The sequence below is a fragment of the Takifugu flavidus genome, chromosome 14 (genome assembly GCF_003711565.1).
Source record: "Takifugu flavidus isolate HTHZ2018 chromosome 14, ASM371156v2, whole genome shotgun sequence".
In the NCBI taxonomy this organism is placed as follows: Eukaryota; Metazoa; Chordata; class Actinopteri; order Tetraodontiformes; family Tetraodontidae; genus Takifugu; species Takifugu flavidus.
The window spans coordinates 10,290,113-10,309,626 of record NC_079533.1 but is presented as its reverse complement, the minus strand read 5'-3'; the positions used below and the strand labels follow the sequence as shown (position 1 = coordinate 10,309,626).

The 19,514-nt window shown below is 46.9% G+C and overlaps 1 protein-coding gene across 3 annotated transcripts; it reads right to left on the bottom strand.

The window, feature by feature from the left end:
• Window positions 1–1,076: 1,076 nt before the first annotated feature.
• Window positions 1,077–16,044, bottom strand: LOC130537355 (protocadherin alpha-C2-like). 3 transcript variants are annotated; one of them, XM_057054098.1, is made up of 5 exons: window positions 13,235–16,044; window positions 10,940–11,001; window positions 9,463–9,548; window positions 4,260–4,463; window positions 1,077–2,217 (listed from the first exon to the last, which is right to left on the bottom strand). In XM_057054098.1, the coding sequence occupies exons 1-5, from the start codon at window positions 15,773–15,775 to the stop codon at window positions 2,183–2,185; spliced, it is 2,928 nt and encodes a 975-aa protein (XP_056910078.1). In that variant the 5' UTR covers window positions 15,776–16,044; the 3' UTR covers window positions 1,077–2,182. The 3 variants fall into 3 exon arrangements, with proteins under 3 accessions (XP_056910078.1, XP_056910077.1, XP_056910079.1); XM_057054097.1 differs by having other exon boundaries at window positions 1,077–4,463; window positions 13,235–16,043; XM_057054099.1 differs by lacking the exon at window positions 1,077–2,217 and having other exon boundaries at window positions 4,324–4,463; window positions 9,398–9,548.
• Window positions 16,045–19,514: the final 3,470 nt, after the last annotated feature.

The window sequence follows — 19,514 nt, the reverse complement described above, 5'->3', positions numbered from 1 at the left end:
AACACGTTATTCATAATTATGTAAGAGTATCTATAATAAATAAATGAAAATTAATTAAGGGAGGAATTTACGTCATCGCGTAATTGCTATTCATAGAATTGCCACTAGATGGCGAAGGAGCATTAAACTTCCATTATGCCTGCAAACATTTTGGGTTTAATCAATGTTGAAATTATTTGAAAACACCTTTAATAAAACAAAATTATTAACTTACATCTGCTCCCCGCGCCCTGGTCATAAAAAGGAATGTTGTATGTTGTAACAGACGATAATTATCAGAAGATAATCATTGTGACTCCACGAGACTCGTGGACCTGCGGAGAGGCAGAGTAAGAAATTGTCTAATTAGGCAAAATAGACAAAATGATATGGATCTCAGATTTTGATGGTCTGCATTTCAAGGGGATAAAGCTCTGGCATCAGTCTCGGCTTTCATCAGAAGGTGTCCGAGTTGTTGGAAAGAGCTCATGATGATACTTGATTCCACAGCCAGATGGTGTCAGTGAATCATCAGCCATCCAAAGAGCTTTAACCTGCCCATTAACCCGCCCAAGACATGACAGCCTTGACCTTTGGCCTGGTTGGCTCGCGTTTGTGTTCATGTTCACAGCTTTGCAATAAAGTTGTGTTTTGAGAAACATTCAGCAGCATGAAAAATGGTTTATCAGCCTTGTTCCATTTTGAAATGAACAAATGTCTTTTTTTTTTATAATAGTCTTAGCATGCAGTTTTGACTTCTCCTAGCAGTACTTTACTAAAAGCAAGTGGTACTGTAAACTGCTAATTATTTAATGTATGCGAGGTTCACCTCCCTGACTGATAATATGATGAAATAAAACAATCATTAATATTTTCAGGTAGTTTTCATTTCCCTTTTATAAAATTCTGAGAGAACTGGACAGCAAAATGAATCCTTATTTTCAGAATTCTGTTCAAATGCCCTGCATGTGTGTGTGTGTTATGTGTAAATGCACAGGAGTGGTTGCCTATATTTTATCATTATTTATTATATTTTACATAACAACAAACAGTAATCTCTTTTTCACAGCCTGCAATGACGCCATGACACGACTGGATCATATTTAAGAAAAAACTTTATTTGTGACTTTTTAACAAAACACATTACCAGATTGATGAAATCATAAGAACCACTAGAATCACCTTTACAATGATGAAGCAGGTGTACAAAAAATGAAAAAGTTCTGAACAGATCTGCACTGGCACAGTCCACTGATGTGAGCCGCTCACTGCTACACCCCGTGAGACTGAGGAACATTCACTATACACAAGCAGAGAATACATCAACCTTATTTTTTTTATCCTTTTTTAAGTATATTTTGACTTTTTTTTCTCATGTTTTCTCTGTATTTTTGTATTCAGTTCTCTAACGGAGAGAAGTAGATATGGAGGGTGAGCAAACGACTCTTTGCTCGGTCGTCACTTCGTAGCTTGACGCGACTTTGAGGGTTTTCTCACCTATGAAAAGTCAGGAGGGTTAAAAAACAGAAAGAAAGGAGCGATTTCATAGCAGAAGACAATAGCATGATGTACATCTAGTAGCTTAAAGTCATTTTCAACAGGATAAAAAGTGTGTTTCGTTCAGCTTTTCCCACAAGTTACTGTTAGCAACAGCGTACATGTATGTAAACGTATGTAAGATTGTGGGGCATTGAATGAGTATTGTCTGAGTGTGTGTATCAGAGTTATATCTGTACCGATACACACGTCCCAGCGAGGGAAAAACATTTCTATGTATATATAGTATCTATATAATATCTGTTTCCTTTGCTTATAACATGCAAACAGCCACTTGGTGATCTGACAGCACAGAAGTACAGTTGAAGGGGGCGGGGCATGGGGCAGGACAGGGGGCGGAGACACGTGAATGGCAGGGAGGGAAAAACCAATGGGCCGGAAAAAAGGAGCGCTGACGTGGACCCAGCTCCAGGACCTCCATCCTGACTTCACCTCCTTCTGTAACCTCTCTCCACCGCTGCCGACCTGGATTTCACTTGATTTTGCGAAGGCCTCCAAATCCGATCGTCCATCAATAATTCATCACTCTGAAGCAGCTCCTCCAGTCCAGTTGCAGCAGTTTCTTTATCTACACAATTCTCTGCAAAGTCCCGCTCGTCTTTTATCCCGCACCCCCTCCGCCAAGCCAGCAGTGAATAATATCAGATTATGCTAATCCGTCAGACGTCGTCAGATCCGAGGCTGGGGATGACAAAAAAAATTGCATATTTGACGCTGAAATGCCGACAAGAGAGTGAGAGTGTGTGCAAGCGCAGATACACAGACGATGCTGGGTTAGAGTTCACTGGAGCCGTCCCAGCGTGTTCTGATGACCCAGGAGAGCAGGTAGGGACACAGGTGGACGGGCAGGTCCCACGAGCACTGAAGCAGCGGAGGCAGCGGTGTGGGGAATGAGGAACAACTACTTAACATTCAGAGACAGAAGAGGAGGGTTCAGCCTTGAACTGAAACGAAGCAAAGAGCAACTTTCCTGCATCCCAGCCATATCGTACACTTCTTTATCGAGCATGGCTTTCAGGTTCAGAGTGTCCAGGAAGGAGCCTGTGTCGTCTTTATGTAGAGCTTTGTGTTTGGTGCATGTCTGCATGTGCATATTTGCATGTATGTGGTCGATACACGCAGAGATTAGGACCCTGGTTGACCTGTGTTCAGTGAGGTCAGGGATCACTTGGATCAGCTGCACGTACGCTCCCTAGTTATATCCCATCCGTTCACTGCCCCCGAATTCCGGGCGTTGCCAAAACATAAGCGGTAGCACCACAAGAACCTGTTACATAACCTTAAGTAGCAACTACATATTTAAGCAAGCAATAAAGCAGGTGCAAATGATACAAAATCACACAACTGCACTCACTAACAGTAAATTAGGATTTCATTTTTTTCCTTTTTTTTAGCATTGCACAAAGCCTTTTTTTTATTTTTCAAATTTCCATGCCTGTCGCAGTCATTGATGATGTTTCCATCCATTTTCTTCCTATTCACTTAATCCAGCCTTAAATCTGCCATGATGGGACTCGCTAATGGTCCACCATGTATGTGCTTATGCTTGGCCAAACCCGTCCAACACCGTACTCGTCTCGATGATGTCATTCTAAGCCAGGGAAGAAAAAAAAAGTCGCCCGGCTACATTTGCACAGTGGTTTGTCAATTAACTGTACACGATTTATAGAAAATGGATGAAAACATCGAGACACTTGTAAAAATCCAACAGATACCAATCACCAATCATGGTATTAACGCCACTCGACTTAAATCTACAAATTTGTCAGCAATGTGCTGATTGGCTGCTCATCTGAATGAACGCCAGAACTATACAACAGTAAAATCCCCCTCGTTGCCCGTGGTACAGTCCAATTTAGCAGTGTGTTAATTACAAAATATCTTCCAATCATGGAGCCGGTGATCATTGCCTGACCTGGGAACAAACGTAGGCGTGGATGCTGCGACCCAGTCCAGGCTGCGTTAAATCGGAGCGCGTTATCGCAGCGGTTCTGCAAGGTTCAACCGCCCCGCTTGTTTTAGCGATGCTAATATTGTGGTGCCATGTTGTACGGTGTTCCTTTAACTCTTTTTTTGCTTTTTCTTTTTATAAAAAAGACCACATTTTTCTGGATCTACAAGGCCTCCGTAATACTGACGTTAAAAGTTTTTTTTATTATTATTTACTTAGTTTGGCTTTATTTTCACCTCAAGCGCGGTGATTGAAAAAGGAAGGGGGCTGCATAAAGGCCGAGGTGCCAATGCGGGCAACCTTAGCCGAGGACGGTCAGATACAAATAGTGTGGGGGGGGGCGTTGCTGCAACATCTTTCTGTTTGAATTTGGTCCAACTGTAACAGCGTCTCTGTTGTGTTTTGGTGATCATGGGTTTTCACTGGCCAAGCATTAAAGGCCAGACGAAGCCAGAAAGCTAGAACCATTTGTTTAGCACTTTCACGTTGTGTGAGAAGCAGGATCGGGTCTAAGGAGGGTTTGGCCCTTGTACAGTGTCTGTGTGAATTTGCACGGGGACACCCTCGGTTTTAAAGAGTGCATTTGGCTTTGATCTTTTGTTTCTTGTTTGCTTTGCTCTGAGATTGGGACGTTAGTAAGTTGGCTCTGTTTTTAAGTCACCCCTCAGCCTCTACTCATCATCCTTCCCTTTCTCCTTCTTGTCCTTCTTGTCTTTCTTCTTCTTTTTCTTCTTCTTGGCCTCGTCCTTCTTGCCGAAGCTTATGAACTCGCCTTTGTCGTCTACGGGGCCGGCGTCGTGGCGAATGGAGATGATGGCTGGGGACCCGGGAATGATGAAGGCCTCGGGGGGGATCTCTCCGGGCTTCAGGGGCTGGGGGGGATAGTAGGCCTGCGCCGCGCCGTATCTGAAGTTCCAGCTGTTGCTGTTGACACCAGCGCCCACAGGCGGCGACAGTTCTCCGCCACCTTCTCCATCTGCACATGTTGAAGGAAACAAAAGGATGTGACTGCAGAGACATTCTGATTTACCCGTATTTAAATCTTCATAACTGTTCATGTAAAAAGGGGTCGATGACTAAGCCTTGGGGCTCACCTTATATAACATCCTCACATCCAACATTATCCTATAGACACAATGCTGTGGACTCACTCTACCATATCCATATATGGTTACTATTACATTTGTTTTAAGGGAAATGCTTTTATTTTACTTTTAGGGTATAAAAACATTCATGAATGCATATTCCAGGCGTTCTACAAATAAAGAACAAAGCTTTCTTTAAACCCGCTCAGAAATAGCATTTTCCGATGACCTTTACTGACGCAGGAAGTACAAACGTTCCTGAAAGTCGTGGATGCAGCAGTGTTTGATCCAGATTCATTCCAGAATCGACTCTTTTTTCACGAGCAGATGATGAACGAGTCATGTTAAAAATGCAAAGCAGTTGAAAATAGCCCATTAGAATATGCATTATTAAATCCTCCAACTTTAAACAAAAGTGATGCTAAAGGGAAGAGATGGATGCTGTTATGACTTTGGCATGAGCTCAAGATGATGCGGGTGGTTAATCAGTCATTTCTTCACGTTTATTGTTGGTAAAGTCTGAAGTTTGTGTTCAGTTTATGGTTAAGTTCACTACATCACCCACTTGGCCATCAAAAATTCACCATCGGCCATTAAATCTGTTGGCTACTTCCTAATTTCTCACGACGGTGCTCATCAAGAATTAGAATTAATCCCAACCATTAGGAGTCTGAATCATTATTATTATCAATTCCCACTTGTAACATCGATCAGACTTCATTTTAAAGTTCATTCTGGCGTCATAAAGTGTCTGGTGATAGCTGCTGATCCTGCCCGTCACGCTTTGCTCTTTCCTCAGAGTTGCTTAAGTCTGGGATGTTTATAAAAGCTGACATATCAGGAATAATGGAAACGAAGCAAAAGCAGGCAGAGCCGGAGCCTGACAGTGAGGCGACGGCCAAAGAGAGCCGACATTTTCAGGACAGCGATCCAGCCGAGAGGGAACACTGCGGAGGAACAAAGCTTAAGAACGCGGAGATCTTTAACTTGGCAGCGTGCTTCGTGTTTGGACGACGGCAGCAGATCACTGTTGCCATCACCGAACGCAGGGATTCCACTTCCTGGGCTCCGGCAACAGCAGCCTCGATGGCAGGTTAGAAAATGGCCATTAAAATAGGCAATAGGGAAAAACAGGGCGATTAAGGTCATAAGGTTAAAAGGATGCGAATGAAAAGGAGTGGATGAGATGAGATGAGGAGGGAGGGAGGAAGGGAGGCACTAGGAAAGACGGGGGTGGGCGGGTTTGCAGACATGGTGCTCTCAGGCCCACACCAGTTCCCTCCGCAATGACCTACTTTCAGCCGGGATTTTATTTAGATCAAACAGGCTCCTGCAACAACAAAAAAAAGGACTCAGTTTGACTTTTCTTTTGTAGACTATTTATGACATCGCTGGAGCACTGAAATTGTCTCAAACGCTGCTCCGCTGGGGAACACGTTCTTTAAAAATACCGTCCGCGCGCACGCCCCGTCCCGATGCCGCGAGTTCAGCGAGCATACGAATAAATTACTCGTACGGAATATCGAAAAAGATGGGTTGCGAGGCGGAACGCTGAGCTTTGCACTGTTGATCAGTTATTATTTAAAAGCATGCAGACGGCTCCGGATGATGCATGGAATCACTTCCAGAGGTGCACAGACGCCCCAGATCGGGCTTTTTTAGTGAAATATAAACTATTTCTGCCAACTTAGAGGCCTGTTTGTGGTGGATAAGGAGGAAAACAACAGAACATCACATAAACTGCAGTGGAAATGGAAATACTGGATCCTTTATACCAGTCAAGAATAACACTTCTGATAGTTTGACCTCTTATTTTATTTGTTTTGCGACCACCAAACAGGGAGACAGACAAAAACCTCCATCGTTTTGCTATAAACCTTTAACGATCGCCAACCAGTTCAGATTTACCAGGTTATTTTGAATGAACGGCTGAATAAAGGATAGTGCTTCACATGGTCGTGTGCGTCAGCTGACTGCTGACAGTAGGGACGAAACAAAGGCTAACATTCAGGTTAGCAGCAGCTCAGAAGCCTATGAATAATTTCTTTTTGACTTGTAAAAATAGAAGTGTATACATTTTTAAGTTACATTAAATAGTTAGAGATTGAGAGGCGGTTAAATGAACAATATAAAGGCCTCAGATAAAATCTACAGTGACGTTGAGCCTGACTATTCAATGTCAAGTTATTTAAATATAATTTTTTTTAAAAATCAGCAAAACGACCGAACAATCTAATTTGGCTTGTTTAATGATTATTCTGACGTTATCGTCTTATCTCGCCATCAGCGAAGTCAAAGCTGGAGAGCGTGTCTGTTGTGGAGGATTATGACATTTGATGGTGCGGCCTGTCTGTTTGGATTTAATCTGGGTATTAAACCCAGGAACAGGATCTGACATTTGAAATAAACTCCCATTCAGCTGCTCCCGTCGCGCGGTTCCTGTGTGGAGGAGGACAGCCGTGCTGAAAATAAACCGAGAAGACAGCCTGCGACGTTCGGAGGGGAGACGTGCAAAATAACGTGGAGCAGAATGTGGATGAGATTAGCGAGGCAGTAATGCAGCCCATGACACTGGCGTGCACAATGCACCTCCATTTTATATAACCGCACCATTTCCTGTTACCTGATTCTGAGATTTAACGGAGGAGAGGAGATGAGAAACACATCCTTTAGGTGATGCTAAAGCTCTTGGCGGGTTTTAAATCGGAAACAAATCCCGCGTCATTTTGCAGGGGTGGAAAATGTGGAAGTTTTTGGCTTCCGCTTCAGATTCTTCTGCTTATCTTCAAATCATCAATCATGGAAACTAACCATGGGACCAAAGGAACCCCCCCCCCCCCCCGAGCTGAGCTGAGCTGAAGTGGCTGCGCAGCATCTAATCAGGTGAATCTCGTCCAGGTTTTTTGGGGGGACATCCCACATCCCACAGCCTGAAGTGTTCCTTTACAGGTGTGTGCCTGTATATATATATTTATTTCCATATGCAGAGCGTTCGGCTGGTGTACAGGATTATTCGTAACTCCATCTGCGTTTCATATTAGCCTAAATTTCCCAGCCACGTGTGTAGTCGGGGGATTATAGCGGAACTGCTGGTAAGCAGGTCAGTGCGGCTTCTTGTGAGGAGGTTGCCATGACACCTGGTGCAGCTATGTGGGAGTATTAAGCCTCAATTTTCCTGTAACCTGATGTCCTACATTCCAAAGAGGCCGCGATATTTCCTGTCTCAGCCAGAAAGACGAGTCCCTCTGGTGTTTTGTAACACCTGCATGCACTCTGGGCATCGTGCAGATTGCACAAGGCGCATGTTCCTCTTCTCTGCGTGTCGTTTCCTCCATGTCTCGATGCCCTCTTTTTAATACCGACCCTCGCTCGCGTCCTCACAGCTCCCAACGCTGGCTCCAAATCTTCCATTCAGAGATGTGAACGGTTGCCATGGAAACTGCCTTCTCGCCCACTCCCCGCTGATGGAGGGTGCGGCCACTGCCGCAGTCGATCAGTTAGACAGTGTTGCCAGGCAACAGGTCACATGGCGTTCCCTAGCAACAACACTGCTGCAGGAACCTGCCAATCCTCTTAACCTTTCTCTCTCTCCATCCCCCAACACCTTGCTGCCCCCCCCCCACCCGTCTCTCTACTCCTCTCCAAAACTGCGATTAAGCCCTTTTAACCCCAAAACCTCAGTGGGAACCTTGAAGGTTGTCTTTAAACATGTTAAAAACCAAACCATTCATCATAATTGTGCGGATGCGACTTGAATGGAGAATAATCTGGAGGCTGTGTTTACAGAGCAGAGATTTATCAATGCAAACAACTGGTTTATCCTACAGCACACAGAGCTCACCCTTCTTTTTCTTTCTCAAATTGCCAGCAGCTGTGGATACAATGGAAAGAAAAAACAACAACCTGTGTACAGTCTATGGCATGTTTTAGCACAACATACCATGAACAGGCTTTAACCACAGACAGGATAAACGTATGTGTCATGCAGCATTAGAGGAGGGAGAGAGCGCTCGCTCTGTGTTGGGGCTGTCTCGTCCCAGCGTAAGAAGGTCCGTTCTCCTCCCCTCTGGCTCCAGACCAGCATCTCCTCCTCTGCACCAGGGGTCACTTATATAAACACAGCTCCGACTGCGCCACATTTGGAATGCGCTCCATCACAACCATTCACTGCCGACTCTGGAGCTTACTCCCGGTTTCATCTTCGGCAGCGGCAAACGATGGCAGACGGGGCAACACCGTCTGTTCGGTGATTAATCCTGATGCTCTCCATCACCCTCAGGACTCCACCCATGTTTTTATTCTTGGAATTGGACAGATAATCGTTGTCAGTAAGCCTGGCTGATGAGACAAGGGGACACTGTTCCTCCGTTGCGAAATAGTTGTTTTCAAATTCTTCCAAGGCACTCGACATTCAAGTATTGGAGTAATTAGTTGTGAGCCAGTGTGTCTGGAGACCCTTTGTGTGTGTGTGTGTGTGGGGGGGGTGGGGGTGTGTGTGCTCTGTTTCCTCTTACTTTCAGCATTTCCACCAACGCAGCACAGCACACACACACAAACAAAAATGCTTATTTTTTTGGGAGTCTGCAGCTCTCCAGCTGCCAGCTGCTGTTGGATGGAGATGTTTATCTGTGCCTCGGCACAGGGGCCTCAGGCTTTTGGCACCTCAGCTCAGCTCTATATAAACATCACACTGGAATTCAATATCATGTAGATGATTAAAGGACAGTTCACTCAAATCTGGAGTAAAAACAGATGATTTAAATGTGTTAAAGGACCTGTAAAGTGTCCAGGTGGCTTACATGCTGAGTCAAATCTGCAAACTTACTGGTTTCATCTCAGTATTTGAAAAGACAACTCAGTTCTGGTGGACTCTGCTGGACTCCTGCTCACCTGCAGCGCTGGACACAGTGGGCCAGTTCTGGACCAGCATCCCCTGCGCTCCCTGCATCACAGAGGCCTCCTCCATGTGGACCGAACTGAAAGGCAGAACAAACACAGTCACATACATTTCCAGGAGGATCTGGGGTTCCTCCAAAGGTTCCTGGTTCCAGCAGCAGAAATGCAGCTGCCAGTGGCGATGATCGGACCTACAGAATGCACAGGAGCACCATCCCTGAGTGGGGCCTCTGCAATGCAGCACATCCAGCCTCTCTCAGAAGTGCAGCACACTTATGCTGAACAGGGACTTATGATCAATATGCGCCCCTCCCAAAGCACTGATGAACCCAAAGGTGCGAGACACGTGACGATTTATTTGTTTACGCCGTCTGAATGCACTGGGAATGTGGGTCAGCGGCACGCTGCAAGGACAGATCTATTACAACTGCGCCCGTGCCGGGTGAAGTGTCGCGAGCCGCTGCGTCTGCGCCTGTCACTGGCGCCGGCGCGTCAGACACGCGCGGCAAATTGCGATGATGATTTATGTTAATTGATGTCAGGAAGACATGATGCACATTACGTTACCCTCCGCACCCCGAAATTAACACTAATGTCCGATTCAATCAAACGCGCGTGCAGAACACTGCACAACTAAGCATAGCTAGCATGAAATCACGAAAATCCAGCACAATTAAGACACAAGTGGAGGTAAAACTAATTAGTCCCTGATGTCCTGGTGGAAATACTGATTTTACAGTCAGCATTTCATCTTAATCTGGAAATTTAGTACCTGGAAATGACCAGTTCAGCAGAAATAAACCCCTGGGGCAACACTCACGCCCTTTAACTTAGCTCCGTTAGAGGATTCAGTTATCTTTGGTTCAATCAGTGATTGGGATTCATTCCATCAATGCTGGAGCCACGTCTGTGAGGTTGTAGCACCCCAGCACATGTGAGGAATTAGCATGTATGTCTGGAGTCTGAAATGTCCTCTGTTGTCTGTCTGCATGAGCCTCACCGCTGGACAAAAAGTATAAAAATACACACAGAGATGCACGGCTGTGTGTCCGTGCGCACTGGTGCCGATGCATCTGGTGATCTGAGAAAGGTCAGGCTCAGCTCATTCGTCCTTCATGCTTCCTGCTTGAAGAGTGCAACTGTGGGTAACACTCAGAATGTTGATGACCTATATTGTGTTACACTGCAGAGGAGGAGTGAGACGCATCCAATGCTTGTGCAGGTTAGGACACACACACGTGCTGGGAGGGCCGCTGGTGACGTCTGATGGGGAGGGAGGGATTCTACTGTATATATTAAGCTGCAGCATATTTTTTTTGTGTGGCGTCAATGGTGATTTGGGATGTGCCGCAACATGAAGGGTCACAGCAGCACGGTGCAGGGTGGAGCAGCCGTGAGCGCCTGACTCTGAAAGGGTTTTTTTTTTAGATGAACAAAGTTGCGGTCGAGTTTTAAGATGGAAAGTGCTTACCTCTGTACCCCTGCTGCCCTCAGAGAGGCAGAGTATCGCCAGTCAGCATTTGGGGCTTTGGGCTGCAAGAGAGAGAGAGAGAGAGAGGTGGGGGTGGGGGGTTAGTTCATACAATGCAGAGCCAGGCTCACATGGTCTCATCAATTAAACATAATACACATCCCCTGCACACACACACACACACACACACACACACACACACACAGTATCAACATGGACACACCAAAGGATTCTAAAGCGGCCAGTGAATCAAAACCATATCGATGCCTTTTTGAACACTCTCTGCCTCTATAAATGTGAGAACTGTCATGACTGTTGGGTGTGTATAAACCAATTTGTGTGTGTGTGTGTGTGTGTGTGTGTGCTTGTGCGTGTTTCCATGTGCATCTGTGTGTGACTCCAGTAAATCTGTCTGCTGCTGATGAATTGGGTTGCTCCTGTCAGGACCCCCCTGGTAAATTACTGCCCTCACACCCACTAAGTGGCAGACATCTTCACCTAAACAGCCTCCTCCATGTCCAGCCTGCATCGGCCTCCGGTCCACCGACCGAGAACGAGCAGATATAACCGATTAACTGTTTTAATGAGAAACAAATTTACTGTTTTCTTTTCCATGTTTTTGTCCCCGATCAACACATACACATATGGTGATTGTTTAAATGAATTTGTGTCACGATATGTTCGCACGCAGCCTTTCTGGAGCGCTTAACAGTGCCATGATTAGACGCCTGAAGGAACATCAGTGTTTCCAAACTACTGTTAACCAGATCTGCTTTCTTTACTTATGTGTGGCTGCGCACAATCCTAAAGGTTTAAATGAATTTTTACGCGATCAAATGTCAGATTTTTAACACGAGGCCAATGAAGCCGACCTTGCGTGCTAGTTATTCAGTTGTGCGGGGGCTTTTTTGGCATCCCTTCTGTGAGCGGAAACTGCTGGGAGCATCTGTTTTGCAGCCCATGTTAAGTTCTGTGAGCACCATGTAAGTTGCAGCAGCAAAGAGCACTGAGTGAGAAAATCTGTGTTTCAGGCCCAAACCCGCTCAAGCAGTGGCAGGTGTCCCAGATAAAGATGGCACATTTTGTTCCTCGGTGCAACCCAGAGGGGAGTTCTTTGTGCTGGTGGACTCTGAGAAAATCTAATTTGCTGGGCTGAGGAACAGAGGCTGGAGGTTAATTCAATCTACACTTGCTTTGGAGAAGACATTTTCCCATAACTAATGTCCCTGTGACTGGTGCCTCATCATTATGAAGCTAGAGTACATCCCAAGATAACCTCTTGACCCCTGAAGTGTGTGACGCAACGACTTTCAAAGTGATATTTTGGAATATTTGGCGCTTTGACAACTCAGTTGTTTGAAGTTTCAAAATCGGACGTCTGAACTTTCCGTTGGAGCTAAACTTGGCTTTCTCTAACTAATTAGCTAATGCTAATGTCAACTTTAAAGGGTGCACGTGTTACTCAGAAAGTCTCTCAGCTGAGATGCCAACAACACAGCCAGATATCTGCAATGGGCCCGCTTCATAATTTATATCCAAGCACAAGAGCTGCCGATACACTTGTTAATGAGTTCCAGAAATCCTGGTGGTTCATTGTTATTTCATTCTCATTAACATCTGAATACAATATGCGGTGAAATGTTGCTTTTTGCCTCCCATAAAAAAGAATCAAACTTTTTAAATCTAAAACTTGTACAACCACCCTCATCTGTGGCTCTGGCACGCTCGACTGTGATTTCACAATGGAGCAGTGTGATCGACCACTCGTTAACTACAGATATATCCGTCTATCTGACAGTGTCATCAATGCACAGCTCTCTCACAGTGGGGGGGGGGGGGGGACATCCACTAGTTCTGCACGCACATCCAGTCAAAGCCGCTCGCATGTTGACTGAGCAAGTAGTGAAAGTCTCTACGTGACCTGTTCTCAGCGCTGATGCGATGACGAGCTCGCGTCAGGACACAAATCTCTGAATCATCAGAAACCACACAGGACGCCTGAAAAGCATCAAGACTGACACTAATGCACTGCGAGTGCTGAGCTGGGCCGGGCTGATGTGGCCGTGCACTGCAAGTGGGATGCGAACCAAGAGGCCTGTGAAGATTCAATGCGTGGCAGGATGGGATTGAAACAGACACGCAGGAGCGTCCCGTAGCAGCGACACGCGCGTCTTTAAGCAACCCAATACAAACCCTTAAGAACCCAATAAAGCCACGTCAATGCATGGACATTAACTGACGACCTTGGCAGTTATATGGACCAAGGTAAAGATCAAAAAAAAGGGAGTGACCCACCTCTGGGCAGATCTGAAGAGAGGCATCGGGCATGCTCAGTCGGCGGACAAATCCGCTGCCACTCGTGAAGAAGCGGTCGGCGCCGCTGCCCCAGGTGCCGCTAATGGGACGCCCCGTGTTGTAGAACATGAACGTGTCACTGCCAGAGGTGGCGGTCAGGCAGGTCTTGTAGCAGTAAGTCTTTGTCAGGGAGCCATTCCCGCGCACTTCAATGTAATGAGGCTCCACTTTAAGGTCTCGCCGGAGCACCACGTTGTTATTGGGCTGCGCCGCGGCTCCGCCGCTTGCTGCCCCGCCGGCGCTCACGCTGCTGCTTCCACCGTCCGGAGGAGGCTTCTGTGACCCACAGCAGGTGGAGCAGGACCCGGGCTGGCTGCAGTAGGCGTGACAACGCACGATGGCCAGGACCACCACAGTGACCAGGAACACAAAGGTGGTGGCGCTCAGAGCCACGATCAGGTAGAGCGTCACGTTGGAGAAAAAGAGCGTGTTGTGAGGTCGTATGATCCTCTTAGGGTCCGGGGCCACTTTGGGTGGCACCTCCATGACTGCCACATTTATCGTGGCCGTGGAGGACAGGGGAGGCAGCCCATGGTCTTTGACCATAACAGTCAGGGAGAAAGAGGTGAAGTTGTCTTCCAGGATCCTCCGGGTGGTCCTGATCTCACCGGTGTGCTCGTGCACCTTGAACAAGTCAAGGTCAGTGGCGGTCTCCAGGACATACACCAGCCAGGCGTTCGGACCGGCATCCGCGTCATATGCCACCACTTTGGTCACCAAGGCACCAGGCTCTGCGTTCTTCTGTACCGTTTCCAAAGAGCGTGTGCCGTTACCGGGAGGATTAACTATTAATGGCGAATGGTCGTTCTGGTCCATTATGTAAATGTAGACCGTGGCGACACGGCTGAGTGGGGGAATACCCCCGTCTTGGGCTTTGACTTGGAAGTGGAACTCTCTCAATGACTCATAGTCGAAGGCTCGCAGGGCGTACGCCTCCCCTGTATCAGCCTTCACAGACACATAGGAGGTGACAGGGATGCCATGGTTGTTGTCATTAAGCACTGTGTAAGTGATGCGCGCATTCTCTTTAATGTCCGCGTCCTGAGCTTTCACAGTGCATAAAGAGGCCCCGGGGGCATTGTTCTCGGCCACGTACACCGTGTACGAAGTCTGTTCGAACCGTGGCGGGTTGTCATTCACATCGGCCACGTCCACCTGGATGGTCTTCTGGGAGGAAAGGGGGGGGTTTCCTCCGTCTGTGGCACTCAGAGTGACATTGTAGGCATCAGTGGTCTCGCGGTCCAGGAAGGCTGAGGTAACCAGAGTGTAGTAATTTCTGAAAGACTTGATCTTGAACGGAAGGCCTGGCGGGATTTCTAAGCTCACCTGCTTGTTGGTGCCAGAATCCCGGTCGGTGACGCTAATGAGGGCTACGACTGTGTCCGCCCGGGCGTCCTCCCTCACAGGACTGGACAGAGACGACAGCACTATCTGAGGGACGTTGTCGTTCACGTCCACCACCTCCACCACAACCTTGCAGTGCGACGCCACGGCGCCTGGGCCTTTGTCCATGGCCTGGATGTACATCTCATAGGAGTTGGTCTCCTCGTAGTCAACATTGCTCCTCACTCGGATTTCTCCCGTGTTGGTGTCCATGCTGAACATCTGCCTCACCCTCTCGGGAGTGTAGCTGCTGAAAGAGTAATAAACCTCTCCGTTTGTGCCTTCATCCAGATCTGTTGCATTCAGTTTAATCACCAGAGTGTCTTTGGGCGAATTCTCCAACAACTTCACCTTGTACACTGAGCTGTCAAAAGTGGGGATGTTGTCATTGGAGTCCAGGACCCGCACGTTGATTTTAGCTGAGCCCGTTTTCTCTGGCGTCCCGCCATCCACAGCACTTAGAATTAATTGGTGGTAAGGCGTCTGTTCGCGATCGAGGGGCTTTTTGAGCACAAGCTCGATGTGCTTTGTATTAATGGAAGGTTTGTTCGAAACCAGCGCGAAATGGTCGTTTGTGCTCAGCTGATACATACGGACCGAGTTGGAGCCACTGTCTGGGTCTTGGGCATGTTCGATCGGGTAACGAGATCCCGGTAACGCGGATTCTGTAATCTCTAGCTGGTACTCGTCTCTGGGGAACTGCGGCGCATTGTCATTGGCATCCACGATCTCCACCTCGACATGGTGCACCTCAGTGGGGTTTTCGACCACAACCTCCAGATTAATGAAGCAGGTGCTGGATAACTCGCACAGAGTCTCTCGGTCGATCCTTTCGTTGACGAGCAATTTCCCGTTTTTGGGGTTGACAATCAGATAGCGTTTGCCACTGTTGGACGTTACCTTGATTTTTCGGGTGGAGAGCTTTCGAATATCCAGCCCCAAGTCATGCGCCAGATCACCGACCAGTGCCCCGTTTTCTAGCTCTTCTGTAATTGAATAGCGCAACTGTCCAAACGAAAGGCCACAAAACAAGGAAAATACCACAAAATAAAAAGGCACATTATTCCCTATCCAGTTGCATATCCCCACCACAGCCATTGCAAGCTCACAGGATCCGCAGACGGATTAAACGCAGCCTTCCGCCTTTTTAGCTTGCAGTATCTTGCATCCCAGCACCTCATCCAGGTGGGCTAATTGGTCTCCCAGTGAATAAAACACGGGCGTTTCATCCATTGTGTGACCCGTCTGAGGTGAATCCTCTCCAGCGCACCCATATTTCCTTTGTCCGTCTGCGCTTTTTTTTTTGTCTCCGTTGCGCGCTGCTGACGGGTGTGTTTCCTTGCTGTTGAAGCTGTGAGATTCGCAAAGAGTCCAAAATTGTCGCATAAAAACCGGAAATGACTATTGTGTCTTTCGATATAAAATAACGAACGCCAGTTTATCAACCGATTAGTTTCGCGGTGGATTCTGGACCCGCTGCCGGGTTCTGGAAGTCGAATTGGAAAACAATTTTACAGAAATACACAGAATTTTGAGATTTGTGTTTTTAGTCTCAGTTTGGCCCTTTTTGATTGGGGTTTGGATTGTCCCTGACTGTTGACAGCAAACACAAAGAGACGAAGAAGACGGTCTTCAAACAGAAGAAACACAGTCCAGTTGACAGAGAAAACTACCTTGGATACGATGACCTGGATGATTGAGAATCTACACAGACAAACTGTTTTAAAATGCAGGAACAACATTTTCTTTGGTTTATTTATGTCGTCATAAGTATGTTAATTGTACTTTTGGCAGCACGAGCATTATTCGGTTTTATTTTGAAAGGGCAGTAGCCGGATGCGCTGTAAATCGATGCATCTGTCTTGACCTTGAAGGCTCCGCATCCCACCCTAGTGCGCTCTCCAAAGCTCTCTCCATGGTGGCGCAGCTCCCCCTCTCCTCCCCCTGCCCTCCACCCATTTCTCCCCTTCATCCCTCCATTAAGATGTCGGTGTGTACGTTCGTACGTTGGGAACAGATGACCGGCATGTTAGAGAGAATGGCCACCGCACAAAACTGTTAAATATCCACATTCGCGCACGTGTTGGACGAAACCAGTCATTTGTGGCACCAATACGAAGCGCTGTGTGTGTACTTGTTGACCTTAAAGGACGCGTGGCAGACCATTAATCACATCTGTCCATTTCCTGTTTATTCTGTTCAGCGTCACTCTTGCGCAAAGTAAATCTGCAGAATTCAATACTGCACGCTCTTGCTAAATGACCAGAAAAATGAATAGGGGGGGGGGGGGGCGTGATTGCGTAAAGACACATGTTTTGTCGACTGGCTTCGGTTGGGCTCCCTTTGTCTGCGCTGGAGTCGTTTAATTTGCCGGTAGCGATTTTGTGGCGCAGCGGTCGCGGCCGAGGCGCAACAGAGAGAAAGCATCACACTGACAATCACAACCTTCCCTCCACACGGATCACTGTCAGTGGTAGACTGTCTGTCAGGTCACATAATCGTATTTAAGATGCCGGTGGTGAACCCCACGATGCACACGCTCACTTCCCCTGCAGGCTTTCGGAGAAACGCGATGTCTGGAGAGAATATAGAGGCGCGACAAGAACGCATAAGCGCATATGTGCCGCACGGAGGAGAGCACAGAGTAAAGAAATACTGAGGGGTGCATTAATAATGCAGGAGCAGACTATAAGGTCTTCAGCTCTCCAGTATCTTGGGTGGGAGGGGGGTAATAAAAGCTCCACAAGCAAGTGAGCAAGCCTGGTGATGTACTCCCTCCCTGATGGAATCTTGCCCCAGGAGGTTGTTTTTAGATGAACATGTTAGGTTGGGCTCTGAGTGTAAGTGACATGGTGAAGCTTATTCTTCCCAAAATGTAAACATGGGTTGCTTTAAAATCCGTCAATGTTTTTTTTCTACTTTGAAACCACTGGTTAAAAGTAATTGTTCACCTATTTGTTTGCTGTCTCATAATAATGTCTATTATCTGTCATTTGTGGTAAGAGAGAGTCACTGTGGGGCTCAGTCAGCACAGCTGGGATTGACTTGTGTCTTTTGAGAAGGTGCACTATTACAACTTGGCTCAAAGTTGTAGCAAAAGGAGAGAATCAGCACACAGAAAGATCAAATTATCTGGATATTTTTATTGAGAAACCCAAAGAAATGTGAGAAAACAGGATGTAGTGCAGGTGTGGGTGGATAGGGGTGTATGTGAGAGTGCTGAAATAAGGATTCAAACCCAAACTAAAATGATGAGACGGCCATGAGGTATGGTAGCAGCAGCCCAGCCAGAGAGAGAGACTAAGGAGAACCACCCCTTTTATGCCCTCTGGCTTCTCCCAGCTCGCAGGTGAAACCAGTCTCACTGTCGACCCACCCAGTTTCTGGGTAAACAAAACAAGACACATGGGCAGGCCGTCACATGCACCTTTAATTTTTTTTCACAAACAAAACTTTTGTGCAAGGATTGCAAGGTTGGAAACCACGGCTCAGGCTGGAGCCTTTGAAAAACAACAGCCAGATAACTAATAAATTAGCACCCACAGCTTCTTGTGCAAAAATGGAAGCTGGGAACATTTGACTAAATATAGAACACGGAGCCGAGCCTCAGTGGAGATAAAAAGAAACGCTTCTAGAAACTATAGCCAGACACATGGTGAAGAAAACAGGAGCCCTTTGCAACAAGAGTGGGGCAGAATTAGCGTTAGCCGAAGTGAAACGAGTTCAGCAAAACAGACGAGCAAAGTCGGTCACAACATCTGGCGGGGGCAAGGCCGTGCTGATGGCCCTGAGCAGCGTAGATCACTGGCTGAACTCATCTAGTCAGGGGATAATGCACGCACAATCGGAGGGGCTATAGCCTGCTCTAAAATATTGTTATAAAACAAAGAACTTATTTCAGGTAAGAGAAAAAGACTGAATAATGAGACACATTTATAAACAGCTCTCATCTATTTTTTCTTCTCAATCTGTGCCCACATGTGCTGATTGTTCACCTGCCTGGTTTTGGCCTCCATTTTGGCTTTGTTGCATAAGCTTCAGAAAAGTGTGTCTCCATAGCAACAGCAGTTTGGTTAATAAATCAATGCTGTGGAGATGAACACATGCAATTTGATACAGTGCCCCCACATATTGTAGGCTTTTTAAAATAGCAACCAGAAGAAAAGTCTCAAGATGGTTTTTATATACCAAAAATAAATAAGACACTTTTGGCCACTATATATGTTGGATGCATTTCCGTGTGAAAATGATCTATTCATGACATGTTGCTTTCCCCCAGCAGATATGCATAAGTGCAGCTTCTTCCTAAAAAAAGGGGGGTGTGGGTGGGGGGGGGGACAAGACAGAATGGCTGATAAAGTAGTGCAGCAGTGACCCAAAGGCAAGGACAGCAACACATTAAAGAACAGCAGCCACAGGCGTCGCTCAAGATGGAGCCTAAATCTGACTGCACTTAACTCCAGCATAGTGCTCCGTCAGCGAAGCACGACTTCTGTCCCCGCTTACGCGCTCAGCCTGCTCCTCGCTCGCGCACGCACTCGTGTATGTGAATGTTACACTAATCAGGGCATTAATTCTCTCTCATCCTCAGCAGCGTTTGACTCATCAAAACGGCCTCTCCCTAAACAGACGCGATACACTGTGTCTGTTTAGATGCGGCAGCTTTGCACTCGCGTCTGGTCTCCGAATCCGGAGTGACACCCCCGTCCGGGTCTATTTCTGCTGCGCTGCAACAGCAGCTGGATCTGTTCATGCGTCCTATTCACTAAATAGAACAAATAACATCATTCCTCTGAGTCGCACCGTCCCCGGCGTTCGCTCGTCGCTGCAGTCCTCC

Coding starts and splice junctions, on each gene's coding strand:
- LOC130537355 (XM_057054097.1), bottom strand. CDS start 15,775: ATGGCTGTGGTGGGGATATGCAACTGGATAGGGAATAATGTGCCTTTT. Junction 9,549..10,939: donor AGGGCAGCAGGGGTACAGAG/GTAAGCACTTTC, acceptor TCTGCCTTTCAG/TTCGGTCCACATGGAGGAGG. Junction 4,464..9,462: donor CACTGTGTCCAGCGCTGCAG/GTGAGCAGGAGT, acceptor CAACATGTGCAG/ATGGAGAAGGTGGCGGAGAA.